We start from the raw sequence: 16,175 nt of genomic DNA on the forward strand, positions 1-16,175 counted from the left end.
CCTTGGTGCTGCAGCCCTTTCCCTGTTCCTTCCAGAGCTCACACTTTGCTGCCCCTCCCTTCCCTGGAAGTCAGGCGTTTCCTGCCTTTGCTGTTCCATCTGTGGACACTGCATTCATCTTCAGAGGGAGAAATAAGTGAATTATTGCCAATCACGTTTCACCTCACTTGTTCCTTTCTTGGAGGACTTCCTTAAGTGCCCATCTAAAGTATTAGCCTTGTCAGTGTTTGTCATGTTTATTTATTTAAGGTAAGCTGAATGAGAGCATGAAGTTGTCTTTTTTGTTTTATATCCAGTCCAAATAGCACCTGACCCACGATAGGCACTTAATAAGTGTTTCATTAGTGGTTGGGTATCTTTTCATGCTCCTCTCCGTTGGAAGTTCCCACCTTAGAAGAGTTTGTTGGAAATATCAAACAATACAAGAAAGGCCATTAGGTACAAAATATTCATGTGTTTATGAATTCATGACCAAATTAAATATGCAATTTTATATAAAAAGAGGCGTGTGTGTGTGTTTTCTCCCCCATCCTACTGTTCTCTGGAGTGACCCGGGTGCAGGGGTGTGTGTTCTTGCTGTGTGGCCCGCTCCATCCTTCTCCCTTTTATGCCTCGGGCTCAAGCTCGCCCTGCATGGGTGTGTCTCCTGCTCTGACTCTGGATTTCCGGGCTCCAGGTTCCTGGAATCCAGCCCCTTCTCCCTGCCCTTCCCCTGGGGGAGGGACCTCAGCCTGGCCCAGCTTCCCCACAGCCTCCGCAGGTGATGTCTCTGGGCCACACCTGGGCCCGTTGGGCTCCCTTGAGGTGCAGACCGGCTCTGACAGAGCTGGTGGGAAGGGGGGGGTGGGGCCCTGCTTGCTGGGGTCATTCTGTGACCCCTCACCTGGGGCCTCCTGCAGCTCCTGGGCCACCTTCCCTTTCTGTCCCCGCTGGTCTTTCTGCATCCTCATCAGTGGGCCCCGTGGCTCAGCCCTGCAACCTCATGGAACCCCAATTCCCTTGCCATTGGACTTCGGGCCCTGGCTCTCCCACCCACCTAGAGTTCCCGGGAGGCCCCCCGGCCCCTCCTCTGTCCCCCCCCCCCACAGTGAAGGTGCTGGGGGCAGAGCTGCACCCCCCACCTTGGAGGCTCCCCTTCTGCCCCGCCCACTGCTCCTCAGGCTCGCCCCGAGCTCAGCGGCAAGGAGCTAACCGGCCACTAGAGGGCAGCAAACGTCTGCTTTCCCGGCCCGCCCCCTGGAGGACGACTTGGAGGGGAGGCAGCCATGGCCTCCAAGTCTGGGGCTCCGACAACACGGGGCACAGTCACTCTAGACCCGCTTGACCTGCCACCTCCTGCTCCTTCTCTTGACGAGGACTTAATTTCAAATCCCTAGGTCTTGGCACCAAAAAATTGATGCAGAGTTTCCATTGTTTCCGGGTTTGCTCTATCCCAGACCTAAAGCCAGCCTCTTGGTGGTGGAGCCCACCTAGGGCCCTGGGACCGAAAACCAGTTCCTCTTCCTAAAGCATCTTTCTTAGACGAGGTGACTCCTGAGCTCTGAGGCCAGGAGCTCAGTCTCTCTGGCTCCACCTTCATCAGAGGGGCTCCGTCTTCTAAATCTACAAAGGGTGTGGGGAGTGAAATACGAATCAGGATTAGAAAATGTGGAGAGGGTCAGTTGCGACCCAGCTTTTCCCCAAAGCTACTGTCTTAATCCTCCAGTCCTCCAGTCTCCTCCCTCCCCTTCTCTGGACTGACCTTGGCTTCGCTCCTGTTCAATTCCCCCATTTTTTCTCCTTCCCTTTTATCACCAGCCAGCACTGAGTGAGGCCATGTGCTATGATCCTTCATTACAGGGTCTCCTATTCTCCATGTCAGTGCCTTTCTCCTGACCTTTGACCCCTACCACACCCCATCCCTCCACCACATTCATATGTTATGGAGTTACCTGATGAAGGTGAGGATAGCCCGATTCTCATGATGGGCGAACGCACGGCTCCAACGCCACAGAGATTCCTGGGCCCACCCTCCCCACCCCCGAAACCTCATCCCCGGCATGCTGAGGGCATGCAACGTGCTGCCCAGGGTCAACCAGCAGGGCCGGAGCGTCCTTGGTCACAGCCGGCGACACTGTTTTCCTGAAAAGCACTGGAGTCAATTCTACCGTCTCAACCATTGCCTCATCCACATGGGGAACCCTGTTTGGCTTTATAGAAATGTAAGCCATACAGGGACTTTTTCTGTCTTTCTTCCTTTGAGGGGATAGAGGCGACAATGTTTTTGTTGGTGGTGATTCTGTTCATTGTTGTATGGGGTTTTTTGCTAAATTTACCCCACGAGAAGCCGTGCTAACCAGAGGCAGGGGGAGGAGCCCAAAGGAGCATGGGATTGCTGTACCCAGGCCCCCATCACTCCCTTCCTTCTCTCCCCCTGTTCCAGCTGTTTCCTTTCGTTTCCATCTCCAAATCTGAGCGGTGAAGGAAGGGGGAGGAAGAAGTTTCTCACTGCACCAAGAGGTGCTGCTTCTAGGCCTGCAGCTCTGAGCAACCTCTGCCACCCTTCTCAGGCCTGGATGCCCACAGCCCTGGGAGGGATGCTGGCAGAGGGCCAGCCTTCCACTTGCGGCCTCTGGCAGCCGCACCCCAGGGGTGGAAACCTTGAGTTGGGTTCTGAAGGCTTAATTTCTACCCTGACTTCTCCAGTGAGGATTTGAGTAGGTTCCACGTGCAAATGCCCACAAAACATTTGCAACCCTCTAAGTCCACTGATGCAAACACCCGATCAACAGAGGTAGGACCCTGCCTGCTCACGGCCGCTCACAGGGAGGAGGCTGCCTCCGCAGACCAAGACACACGGCCTCACGGCTGGGAGAGTTTCCCTCTGATTCTAGGGCTCTCCAACCCAGAGACCAGAGGCCACAGCCCTCAGCCCTTTCCCCGCTCCCCACCTCCCAGGAGCCGTCTCCTGCCCTGCTGAGGAATCGGGACCTCTCCCCGGGCGCCTGTTCCGACCCACGAGGCCTGGCTCCTTCCTCTCTCTGCTGAGCTATGCTGGCTGGTGAGAGCAGCTCCTCCCCGTAGGGTCCCGGTTATGTGAGTCCTTTGTCCCTGGAAGGTGGAGGGGGCGATGCAGAAGAGCAGAGGGGCAAGAACAAGTGGGGGCAACAGCAGCGGGGTCAGAAGAGGGTGGCAGCATCTCAGACCACAGCCGAGGAGGAAGATGGGGAGGACGAGGAGGTGGCTGAAGAGGCCGGCGAGGAAGGGCTGTTCCAGAACAGCCAGCGCCGCTTGGGCTGCCGTCTCAGGTGGAGATAGTCCTCCTTCTGACGCTCCTTCCGGGCCCGCTGGTAGTGGTCTTCCTCCTTCAGGTACCAGACAGGCGGCCACCGGTGCTTCTCAAAATACTCCTGGTTTTCTGGAGCAGAACGCAGTAGGGCTTGACGAGGAGGATGTCAGGAGAAGGGGCAAGAGGGACTCCCACCCCTGCCCTGCTGCCACGGGACCCACAGACGGCCTTCGGTCCTGCAAGGACCACATCCCTTCACAGAGCCCCCTAAAGAGAGTCAGGTGCCCAGGGAGTGGGGCTGACAGTACGTGCCGGGGAAAGGCATTCCCACTTGTGTTATTCTTCAAAGACAGAGGGAAGATCTACACAGGGCTTTAGTGTGTGCTGAGAATAAAGCAGGCTGAGGCAAAGGATGGGGGAGAAAGGGCAAGCAAAGCTGTTGGCAAGAAGATGCTCGGCTTGGCTGGGGCGACAGCAGAGGTGGCTGGCAGGGCTGAGGTTTCCAAGGCAAGTGGGGATGGGGGTGTTGCAGGAGGTCAGACGGGAGGGCAGGCTGGACTGAGGGGTTTGGACCTATTCTGGAAGGCCGGGGGAGCACCACGGGAGTTTGGAACCGGGGGAGTGATGCGATTGGAGCTGTGCTTCAGAAAGAAAATGCTAGAAGGGTGAAGAGGAGAGAATGGGGGTGGGAGAACTGGCAGCGTAGAGCGAGAGGCTGCCAGCGGGGAGGGGGTCACAGCAGAGCGGAGGGCGCCCAGCGAAGACCTCAAGACGGAGCGGCAGGAACTCGGGGAGGCCGGCGACACCTCTCCCTGGAGCCCATGCGCTTCCTGTGGGCCCCAGGACCTGAGACGTCAATTAAGCAGAGGCCAAGCTGCAGGGATCCCAGAGGATACCCAGACCTGTGCTGCCCAGGCTGTGACTTGTGCCCATTCCTAGGTTATGAAATTAATGTCATGGGTCATGAGTAGCATTAAAAACAATTGAGATATTTTTCTATATGTGTCCTGGGTCACAAGGTAAAATGTACTGCTTACTGTGGAGTCTGATCCAAAAAGGTCTGAAAAATACCAACTCTAGTCTGACTGTACTTAGGAGGAACAGAAGCCCAGAGGGGCAAAGTGAGTTGCCCAAGGTCCCCGAGGGAGCCCTGCCCTCCACGCCGGCACTTTTCCCGGGCCCCCCTCTGCCTGGCTGGATGCACCTCTGCAGGCTGCTCCCCACCCACAAGGTCAAGTTAGGCCCAAGGGTCTTTGGCAGTCTCCGGGTGCCCTGGGGTCAGGTCAGAGATTTGGACCCAAGCAGACGGAGGAGCACAGGTGCAGCCGGGGGTGCTCACCTGGGGACATGGCCTTCATGTCTCGTGGGAACTTGCGACACACGTTGTTGTAGTTGGTGCAGATGTGGTGGAGACACCAGTCAGCCAACTGATACGCGCAGTGGAACTGGGAACAGACGGGAGCGCATCTGTGCTGGGACCCCAGGGGCGGGGTCTGCACACAGACATCTACAGTTGCCTTCAGAGCCAAAGCTTTGGCACAGGTGGGCAAAGGCCCTGAAGTCATAAAGACTCGAGAGGCACCTCGAGAGGCAAGGCCACACAAGACCATAAGGGAATGACGCTGGATTTGCTCCTCGGCACTGTCACGACCACCACCTCACCTCCGACCTGTCCCCGGCAGCCCCAGAAATCCACATTCCTGTGTGGCGGCATCCTGCCGTGTCTGCCCTCCTCAGATATGACCCCTCGTCCTCTCCGCTGTCAGGGGCCAAAGCAGCCTGCACTGAGGTGCTGACAACCAGGCTTAGAAAACTGACTTCCCAGGTGTGTCTGCCATGCTTTAACTTTGTAAACTAATCTTTACCGGTAGAATTTCTGGCACCCGGAGGGCCAGTGTGGGAGATTTTGCTTGCCTGTTTGGGAAAATGGAGGTGGGAAGTTCATTTTAGATGGAGAGTCCTCAGTGTGCCTTAAATGACCTCAGCAGGCAGCAACCACGTCTATACATGATTCTGGGCTTCCCTCCCCTGTCCTACGGTTTTCTGAAGTCTCTGTCCCTTCCCCCGCCACGGCCAGCCTCTCCTCTTGGCGGGGCAGGGTGTATCCTCTGGCCTGGAGGATGAGATGGGCTCTGCCCACTCAGGGAACCAAGTCTGACAGTGGGTTCCCTTCCTACCCACCACCTCCCAGCCCCTCCCCATTCGCTGCCAAATGGGCAGGCAGAGCCCAAAGCTGAGAATGTTGGAGAGATTCCTTCCCCTGCCATCCTACCTGAGCCAGTTCCAGGAACACAAGGACGTCCCCATCGATGTCTACCATCATCTGAGTTGCTTCCATCAGCCCGGTCACTGTGTATTGCTCTGTGACACACACACAGCCAGGAATGGGCTGAAGAACCACAGGAGTGGACAGGCACTTGCTTATCCCCCCTGGCAGGGGCCCATTGCAGGGCAAAGGGGTGAGTCCCAACAGGGCAGGAAAGGCCACAGGAGATATAAGTCTGCTGCTACCAGTGAGGAAACTGGGATTAGTGCAAGACTTTCCAGGTGGAGTGGAGGTGGGAAGTGAAGGAGATCAGAATCACCTAAAAGGATTTTTCAAGCTACGTATGTTGCACCAAGTAGTTACGTAGGTGGGGTGAAAGCCCCCGCCCCCAGAGCAGCCACTGAAACTGATGGGAGAGGGTATTAAACCTCAGGTTTGCTGAGAACTATGAATTAGAACTAAGGATTAAACCAAGTTGTGCGTATTGATTTAAATTTTGTAACAAATTGTGTACTGACCTTGCATTTCATGTTAAAACGTTTCTATGGAAGAAGTAAACACTCTTAGTCCTGAATTTTAACTGTATCACTATAAACTCATAAAGTATTTTATCTTTAAAAATATATTTCCCAGCTCAGTCCATGGAAAAGACCTAGAGACAAGAGCCATCCCAATAGCAAAAGCATCTCTAATGCACAGATTGCAGCCTTGAAATCCCATTTCCAGCTACAAGAAACCAGGACTTCTTAGAGAAATGGCTGATTCCAGGTCTGGGGCAGGAAATGTACAAGAGGAACCTGGAACATCTTGTCATTCCTGATAATCAGAAAGCTCAGAGACTCTGCAGCCAACTTGAAGAGACTCCTACAGGCTAAGGGAGCAGTAGGGTATTTGAGCTTCCATAAAGCTAATTGCAGTTATTTGAAACCAACTGAGTATGTTCAAATCTGAGAGTTCATAAGCATACTTAATAATAAGAAACTAATTGGTCACTCTCAAAGGATGATAGGAAAACAAATGTATCTTGAAAACTGGTAAATAAAAGAATCAAGCATTCACCTGCCTGCTTTACATGAACTATACCACTGGGTAAATGAACAGTAGGTGAGGGCAAGTTTCTCTCTTTTTAGAAGTATTCCAACAGATAAAGAAAAAAATGACTGAACTGGAATATTACCATTTCACAACACCTAATAAATTAATGGATCCAGGCAATGACATTCAATGGTTGCTAACGTCACAAAAAGAGAGAAAAGCAGACAATCTATGCTTCTTGATGAAAAAGAGAAACAATGTATGAAGTAGTCTTACCAAAAGAAAACTGAATGTGAATCCGATCTAGCCTCTAGATCCAATGGCCAGTTTACAGGAAAGATGGTGTACTATAGAAACGCAATCAGTAAAAAAAATCTAGATTTCCTAGATGAGTGGGGTTTTTCCAACAAGTTGCAAGGGCAAGTTTTTTTCATGGACAAGGTACTTATAGATTAAAAAAGAAAACACTTAAAGGATATATAAAAAATAAAATCATGCTATAGTGTTGAAGGATATGCACATTTGGATGATAAAACTATGAGGAAGTGTAAGGAAGTGAGGCCATAAAAAAGAATAATAGGCAGAGTGGTTCCTCCTGGGGACGGGGGAAGGGCCTGTGGTTTGGAAGGACAGGTGAAGGGCTTCTGGTATGGCCGGCAAGGGTCCCTTTGCTTTGTAATACTTCATTAAGCTGACCATATATTATGTGTATTTGTGTTATATTTAACATTAAAAAAAATTTAAGCTTGGGACTTCCCTGGTGGTGCAGTGGTTAAGACTCCACGCTCCCAATGCAGGGGGCCCGGGTTCGATCCCTGGTGAGGGAACTAGATCCCACACGCATGCTGCAGCTAAGAATTCACATGCCACTGCTACGCCACAACTAAGGAGCCGGCAAGCCGCAACTAAGGAGCCCACCTGTCACAACTAAGACCCAGTGCAACCAAATAAATAAATAAATGTTAAAAAAATTTTTAAGCTTGAATTAATAACTTCATAGGAAGCATATATCACTAAACACAAAGCACCACTTATTACACCATACTTGGCATTTTCCACTGATCCTTGACAAGGTACATACACAACACATTTTTTAAATATGTTTCTCGGCACGTATGGAGCATTTCACTGGAAAAGTCATTCAGTGTTATTTTCTATAAGCCTTTCCACGCAGCAGTGATTAACATTTTTCATCGCTACCTTGTGAAAATTACCCACGTGTGCTTAACCAATGGTGTCTATTTGACTTGTATCTGATCGCCTGCCATGATGAAACAAACTTAAACACCTTTAGACGTTTTTTTTCATGTGGGTCATTTCTTTGTAGATAGCCTTTCAAATGTTGAATTACTCGGTCTAAGAGTTTGGACAGTTTTCTGTGCTCTGGGAAGGCCACAACACTTTTTCATGGATGACCATGGATGACATATTGTTGCAGCTCTGACCTTTATTATTTATTTATGTATTTATTTATTTACAGGCCACACTGTGTGGCATGCAGGATCTTAGTTCCCCAACCAGGGATCGAACCCGTGCCCCCCTGCAGTGGAAGTGCGGAGTCCTAACCAACCACTGCTCCGCCAGGGAAGTCTGCAGTTGTAAGCTTTAGAAGCCTCTCTCTCGCTCCCTGCCCTGAAGCCCTTGGTGTCCCCTGGACTCCCTCTGCAGAGGGAGTTGAGCTCCTGAATGTTAAGGCTCAGCTCTTCACATTTGGTTCTGATCAATGATTTCTCCCTTCTTCCTGGGACCAAGTCCCACCTTCCAACTCATTTCTCATCATGGGATCACTGCTTCCCTCATAGCTCAGTCCCAGCCTGGATCATCTGCCCAGGGCCCCAGCAGCTCTGACACCGGGTCCTTCCCTGAACCCCAACTCTGTATCTGAGGCCCTGCTCTCTGCCCCCTGACCCGCCCAAGAATACTAACCTCGACATCAACACCAGTACAGGTAGCAACGCCGACACCAACGCAATGCAAATGTCGACTCCAACATCAGCAGACCCCAGACACCCCTCACCGGGATGGCGCCATCTCTCCTCCAGCCCTTGGACCCCGAGCTCCTGCACCTTGGTCTCCCTCCTGCCTCAGTCCCTGCTCCAACCCATCTCTGAGGTTGGTCCATCCTGAAAGCTGAGCTCGAGCTCTCAGGATCTACAAGGGATCAAGGAATTAGGAGCGGCAGGTCAATGTTTGCTGTCTTATTTCTAGAAGAAGAAAGGGAAAGTGAAGGTGGAAGAGAAGAAGGAGGAAGAGGGAAAGGAGAAGAAGGAGAAGGAAAAAGAAAGGAAGGAGGAAGGGGAGAGATGAGGAACGTGTTCTTTTCTTTTTGACTTCTTAAGCTTGCATGAGTGCGGCCAAGCTAATAAGAACACCAGGCCCTGGCGTCTGCTGGAGCCCACTTTGCTGGGCCAAGATGCCCTCTGGAGAGAGCCTATAAGGTGATCCCACCGAGCGCCCCTCTCACATGTTTCTTTACATCCATGTCCTCACCCAAACCCTAGTACGCACCGACGTATTTCACTTTATGTAAACGTATTCCCTGGGTGCTCGTGGCCTGTCCCCTAGGAGGAGACAGGTGAGAGAAGAAATCATGACTCCTGGGGGTCCCCGACTCCTCCTCCCGGGAGGCCCCAGAGCTTAGTTACCTGTGAGGGCGACCAAGTGTGGCAGGCAGAGGCGGTTGGCCAGGATGATGAGCTTCATGTCGTCCAGGTCGGGGCTGGAGGTGAACATGCCGGTGTACAGGTATTCCAGCACGGCCCTCATACAGCTCTTGCTCGTGTAAGGAAACACCACCTGCGGGTGGGAAGGAATAGAGCAGGCTGCGGTGAGGTCCAGCTTTAGGGAAAGAGTAACTCAGTTCCGAGGAACTCAGAAGACTCTGGCCCACCTAACTGGGCTACTCCAAACAGGCAGCCACCTCTTCGTGGCCCCTGGACCTGCTCAGAAACCCCCTTCCCCAAAGGCTGGTCTCCCACAGCAACAGCCTGTGCTGAGCCCAGCTGCTGAGCACCTATGAGCAGGGCTCCAACAGCTTTTTTTTTTTTTTTTTTTTTTGAGGTACGCGGGCCTCTCACTGCTGTGGCCTCTCCCATTGCGGAGCACAGGCTCCGGACGCGCAGGCTCAGCGGCCATGGCTCACGGGCCCAGCCGCTCCGCAGCACGTGGGATCTTCCAGGACCAGGGCACGAACCTGTGTCCCCTGCATCGGCAGGCGGACTCTCAACCACTGCGCCACCAGGGAAGCCCTCCAACAGCTTTTAAAAGGACCTGGACTCTTGCTAGCATCCTTCCGGCTTGGAGGGTGTGTGAAGGAGTCCTTCTGGTCCCCTGCACCAGCCCCTCCCAGCCCTTCAGGGAGCAGTGCAAGTGGGATGCGAATGAGCAAAGCAGACATCAGCTGGTGTCTCCGGGCTGCTTGAAGCCGCTGCTCTGGGCCTCTGGGATCTCTTCAGAGCAGAACTAACACAAAAACTGCTTTCTCATCAGACGCCAGCCTCTCCAGGCTACACTGGGGATCCGCTGGAGCTTTACAGCTGCTTCTGTGGTAGTGGTGGGCCCCGCGGCTTTGGAGAGTCCCCAGCCTCACACTTTTGCACATCCCAACCCAACTCACGCTTCAAGGAGCACAGACGACTCAAATCTGAACCCGTCCACTTCGCCTACTGGAAGGACGTCCTTCCCAGAAATTTTAGGAAATCCCTACTCTGTATCATAGGACGCTCTGCTGCACTGTTCTTCGTCTAGCTTTTCATTCAAGTGTTTGCTGAGCACTGACTAAGGGACCAGTGCTGAGGAAGGGTACTCAGCAGAAGTAAAAGACCTAGTCCCTACACTCAAGAGAAACCACAAACCAGCTGGGGAAACGGGGTGTGGACCCTCAGAACTTGAAGCCACTGCACAAAGAAGGGCCTTGTTAACTGCAAGGCTGAGTGATGGACAGTCAATGTTGCAGGACTTCAGAGAAGATGGAGAACAGGGCCACGGCCCGGGCTGCTCGGCTTGGCTGGGAGAATGGAAAGGCGAGAACAGACTCGAGACAACACACTTAAGAGGATATTTCTAAGGACACACTGATAGGCCCCTTCCAACTCTGTGTTTCCAGTCTAGGTGCCCAAGAAAGCAGCGGTATCAGTGAGAACAGGGGGTTGGAGTGGCCCTGATTAAGGGAAGGGTGATGGCATGAAGTGTTTCTTTCTAGTTTCTGTATTCTGATGCTTTGCAGTTTGGGGCCTTGCTGACCCTAGGGGGACTTCCTAGAGATAATGAAGGCCTCACCTGAGATCATGCCTTTCATATGCAAACCAAACAATGCAGAGCCCACACCCCCAGTTGTCGCCTTCATCTGCTCTCACACTCCAGGCCACTCTCCCCCTGCCCTAAGTACCCCAGGGCCAGGTACCAGATGACTCAGGACAGCCCCTATGCCCCAGAGCCTGATGAAATTATTCAAACTAGCCAACCCTAAGCCTGTTTACCCTGCTTCACCTCTTCCTTCCCAGGGAAGAGACAATAAAGGCTCCTGCCCACAGTCCCCCTTACTCCCTCTGCCGCACGACCCAACCTGGTGCTTCCCTGCATGTCCCCAGATGCTGTGTGTACCCCTCCCATTGAGATCTGTGAGTATAACAATCTATCTTTTTAATGGCAGTTTTTTCCTGATCTGTTGGCTTCACCATACCTCAATTATAATAAAACCTACATTTAAAAACAGTGATGGATTCAGTTTGGGACAGACTGAATATTTTTCTAGTTATTTCACGTGCATCCGGGAGAAAGCAAGGTACAATGTATACAGCCAAGGAATCAGAAGTCTTGAGTTCCAGTCCTACCCTCTCCTTTCTACTTACAGAGCTTTGCATGAGTCGCTTAACTTCTCAGGTCCTCACTTTCCTTACACGTAAAGTGGAAGGCTACGCTATAAGAGTCTCGTGTGAGACAATATAAGACAACGAATCGAAAGTGTCTTCTCAACTGTAGACTTAAGATGTTACCGTATTTCCCTAGCCTGGTATACTGGAAAGTCCTTGGCTGTGGGAACCATCTCATAAACCTCTCTCGGGCCCATCACTCAGTGACGTGCACACAGTCAAGGCTGAGGAAAGTACCATTAAGTGACAGATGCCTCAGATGGGAAGGGAGTAAGTCCCTCTCTTTCCCAACCATTCCCATCCTAGCCTTACCTCCCTGGTGGAACTCTCCACAAACGGCCCCCCAAACATGGCAGCCATCCAGTCACAGCTGGAGATCAACAGGGGCTTGTGGGCGCTGATGGTGCCATCATCCAGGATGAAGGTCACATCTGTCCGGGTGGAGAAGAGGCATCACGTGAGCACGTGGGGAAAGAACGTGGGACAACCAACCCCAAGGGTCAACAGTGCGCCCAGACAACCTGCTTCCTTCCGAGCCACAGGCTGTGAAGCACAATGTGACCACGCTCTCAGGCTGGGGACGCTGGGCTTCAGGGGCAGAGCCACTGTATCTCCAGGACATCAGCAGCTGAGATGACTTAGAATGCTACTTGGACCTCAGAAGGCTCCTGGAGGGAACTCCCCCGCCTTCTGGACATCAGCTCCTAAGCACGTTCCATACCTGAGAAGGTGCCTTTTGCCAAGCACTCCTTAACCCGGTTGGTCCGGCGGACGTGGAAGGCCTTGGTGATCTCCTGGTTCATGAAGGCCTCATTGTTGAGAATGTTGGCCACCATCATGCGCAGATCGAAGACCTCGAGCAGCTCAGCAATGTGGGCGATGTGCATAAGGTCCCGCTCATTCTCGTCCAGCTCCCCTGTGTACAGGTACTTGAGAACAGCCCGGAAGGGCCCCGGCTGGATGGAGTTATCCATTTTCACCACCACCATCAGCCGGGATTTGTAAGTCAGTGGATCCTCTGCCATCTCTTCCTGGATGCTCACAAAAGCTCGGCTCCAGGAAGATAGCACTCGACCCCTCCCAGGCAGGTACCCTGTCCCATTGCCCCGTAAGATCCCATCGCTAGTTGAAGCCCGGAGCCCAGCGGGCCCGGAGCCCCCACTCTCCTCCACGCTCTCGCACACATCAAAGCTGGCTGCCCGAAGCAGGAAGTCCCGGCCGTGGTGGTGGTGGTGATGGTGGTGGTGTTGATCAGGGTGACCCCGGTGGTCCTCCGGGCAGGGGCCCCCTGACCCTGAGGGGCCCCCCAGATCCCCCTCACTCAGGTCCATGAGGAACAGGTCGTAGAACTTGGAGGAGGAAGTGGAGAGGTAGATCTTGTGGGCAAAGATGCGCACACGCTCCTGCAGCACCAGGATGACGTCTGCGCACAGCGGGTCCTCCAGGAGGTGGGCGGGGCACTCCTCGCTGCTGGAGGGGGGGTCGGGCACCACAATGATGGGGGGAGGCGGCTTGGGGGGTAGGAAGGGTGCCTGCAGCAGAGGCCGCTGCACATTGCGGAGGTGGGACTTCCAGAACTGCAGGTGCCGGCGGGAGATGAGCGCTGCACGGATGGCGTTGTCAAAGACGTCCTTGATGCCGAACTGGGCCACCACGCTGGTCTCGTAGTAGGGGATGCCCAGCTCCTTGGCCACCTCCCGACCCTTCTCCGGGGGAAGGATCTCATTGGGCTTGATGGGCCTGGCAGGTTCAAGAAGGGAAGCCAAATTCATGTTGGTGGTAAAGAGTGGGGGGCAGGGAGAGGTAGCTCTCCAGAGCCTGTCTGTTCTTCACCAGGCTGGAGGGTCTCTGCTCAGGATCTGTGTCCTAAGACCCATTCCTGCCCTGCTCATTTCCACTCCCTTTCTCCTCTGTCTCGCTAAATCCTACTAGTCCTTCAAGGCTCACTTCCAATCGCCTCTTCTTCCAGGAAGCCCTCCATATCTATGCCAGGCCCTGGTGATCTCCCCAGCTCAAAACAGTGGTAGCGATAACCACCTGTCTGGCAATTAACATGCAACATTCCACGTTGGTTTTTAACATGTTCACCTATCAAGTTCACCTCCCAGCAAGATTATGAGCTCCTTTCATGCAAAGACTCCCTCTCCTTCTCTCCTCACAATGCTTAGCCCAGCATTGGCCCACTCAGTGTAACAGATGGATAGCGGGATGGATAGATGGATGGGTGGATGGACGGATGAATGAAAGAATGAGAGCTCTTGCTGTCTCCCTACATGAGCTCGCTTCAAATGGAGGGAGAGATGTGAGGCTTAGTGGATTCCCTCAGGACTAAGCAGGAAGCCTGGAGACACGCCCGGCACCCCATCTGCCGCCTTCCCCTCCCTAGGCACCAGCACCCCCTACCTAGCCAAGGGTCTCCTGGCCCTATTGACAGCCTCCAGGTCGGCGTAGCGCAGGTCCAGCTGGCAGCCCACCAAGATGACAGGTGCTCGGGGGCAGAAGTGTTTGATTTCTGGGTACCACATGGTCTTGACATGGTGGAGGGAGTTGGGGTTGGCAATGGAGAAGCACAGAACCACCACATCGGATCTGGCGGTGGGAGAGTGAGGTTACAGGCAAAGAAAGCTAGTCGTAGGTTACCTGCCCCTGGAACGAGGGAGAACACACATACCCACCTGCACCCCCTACACTACAGTCCCACGTCTGTCATATGGATCTGCTCACACGATCTTACCCAAAACGTATAATAACAGAACCTCTAGTTTATGCACCCCTAACTTAGCATTTTAGAGCTTCCAAAGACTCTTGTTTTGACCTCATAGCTCTCTTGTGAGTTAGGAATGACCACTTTTTACCATCTCATCTGCGAAAACTCATCTCAGAACAGCTCTCCTAATTGCTCAGAGTCCCAGAGCCACTGCTTAACAGGGTAGGACTCAAACCAGGCGCCCTGATCGCAAGCCACCCAGGCTGCCGCCCCCTCACGGGTCTGCCCGTGCTGCTTTCTCCACTCCTTCCTGCCAGGCTCAGTGTCACAGAGGCGCTTCATACCTCGGGGAAAGCAGGGAAAAGCCATCCACTTGGCTCCCCGCAGGCAGCCGGGGGCCTTCCCTACCTCCCATAAGCAAAGCGACGGTCTTTGTGGTGATCTCCAAAGGTGTCCCAGAGGCGGAGGGACACGCTGACATCATCTACCACGTCTCGGGAACGTTCCAGCACCTGTGGGGGCAGGGAGGGGGACAGGAATCTAGGGCAACGGTTCTTGGAGGCCCTGCGTGCCTGCTCACTCCTGAGGGTCCTGCAACATGGGGGCTGGAGGGACAGCCAGTGCCTCCCAACGTGTACCTTAAAACACCTTCATCCAGGTGCCATCTCTGCAGACTCACTAACAAGAGCTGGCCAGGAGGTGAGAGACTCTCAGAGGGCAGACCGTTATGGCAGTGGACGGGATCTCGCAGGGAGCCTGCCCTTGTTCCCAACTGTACCTGCCAACTGGACACTTCCAAGCCTCTGATCTTTTGGTATCATTAGCTGGCAGCTTCTTCCCTACCGCCAGCTCTCATCTCTCCAAAGCACCACCCCTTTCCCCCTTCAGGGCTCCCCATTACTGGGGGCTATGATTACCCAAGATGCTACGCCCCAGGCACCAGCTCAGCCGTGCAAAACACAAAGGGCCAAGGACCCCTCCCCTGGAGGGGGGCACTCCTCTCAGGCCTCCCTCCCAGGGCTCCTTGCTCTTCAGCTGCCTCCACCCGACCCCTAAGGGGCTTCCATGAGCTAGGCACAGGCCCCGTTTGGAGTGATCCCTGGGGAAGAAGCCCAGATGTGCGGCACCGGACGCCCAGCCTTACCTCCTGACACACCCGGTACTGGTCGATGGCCCAAACTGTGGGCACATGGGTGGCTAGCAGCTGGTACTGGGTGAGGGTGGCATTGCAGGCCCGGGCACAGATGAGCCTGGTCTTGCCCACAGCGTTGTCCCCCACTACCACGCACTTGATGGTCTCTACGTTTGGCCTTTCATAATCCATGTCAGAATCCATTAATTGGGACCTGAGGGAGAGGAGAGAAGCGGTGAAGACAGCTATGCATGCCAGCCCCTGGAGGGCCGGGGCTCTCCTCAGCCAGGGCTGACCCCTCCCCAAGCATCTGAGCGGAGAGGAGGAGGAAGGAGCGGGCGGCTTTCTGGCCAAGAGCTCTGCAGGGGCCGAGGAGACGGGAGCCCCTTCAGGCTGAGAGGCGCAGCTCCACCAGGTGAACCTCTGGTCTCCCTCCTGTTGCCGCCATCCTCCGGTGGGGCTTCGGGATGGGGGGGATGCCTGAGAGAGATGCCAAGGCGGAGTCTGCCCAGGGCCAGTCCCCACCCTCCCGGGAAGAGAAGTGTCTGCCTAGGAAGCTCAGTCATCACCCGCTCTCCTTCTCCAGCCAGCAGGGCTGTGGCAGCAGAACAACAAACAGCTGAGAGAAGCGGAGTCATGGCCAGGTCCCCACCCCTTCCCAGCATGCCCGAGGGCAGGGCCGCTTTAAAATTTAATGGACTTGTCAAAGCTGGGCAGCAGCTCTCCTGGCCTCCACCTTTGTCCCTCTCCCTCTCTGGTTGTGGATTTCCAAGCCCCAGCCTGCCCATGGCTATCCTTCAACCCCGGCCCCCTTTATGGAGATGCCGGAGTTCTTCAGCCCAGGCTCTTTGGGCTGAAGGGGCTTCTGCATGCACCTGAGCAGTCCACAGGCCTCC

General features: G+C 54.0%; 1 protein-coding gene across 11 annotated transcripts in view; it reads right to left on the reverse strand.

The window, feature by feature from the left end:
- Positions 1-432: 432 nt before the first annotated feature.
- Positions 433-16,175, reverse strand: part of RHOBTB2 (Rho related BTB domain containing 2) — a 30,126-nt gene continuing 14,383 nt past the window's right edge. For 6 of the 11 annotated variants that reach the window (XM_089912819.1, XM_089912821.1, XM_089912824.1 and 3 more), the window contains 10 exons: positions 15,292-15,493; positions 14,556-14,659; positions 13,844-14,029; positions 12,162-13,180; positions 11,753-11,871; positions 9,215-9,365; positions 5,541-5,629; positions 4,608-4,713; positions 1,932-3,397; positions 433-1,602 (listed from right to left, as the gene is read on the reverse strand). In XM_089912819.1, coding sequence (XP_089768945.1) covers positions 3,180-3,397; positions 4,608-4,713; positions 5,541-5,629; positions 9,215-9,365; positions 11,753-11,871; positions 12,162-13,180; positions 13,844-14,029; positions 14,556-14,659; positions 15,292-15,493 — 2,194 coding nt within the window. In that variant the 3' untranslated portion in view covers positions 433-1,602; positions 1,932-3,179. The other 5 variants (XM_089912827.1, XM_089912828.1, XM_089912825.1 and 2 more) reach the window with 5 other exon arrangements.

Source organism: Delphinapterus leucas, chromosome 6 (genome assembly GCF_059928025.1).
Source record: "Delphinapterus leucas isolate spDelLeu-1000000601 "Yukka" chromosome 6, BTC_Dleu_Yukka2, whole genome shotgun sequence".
NCBI lineage: Eukaryota > Metazoa > Chordata > Mammalia > Artiodactyla > Monodontidae > Delphinapterus > Delphinapterus leucas.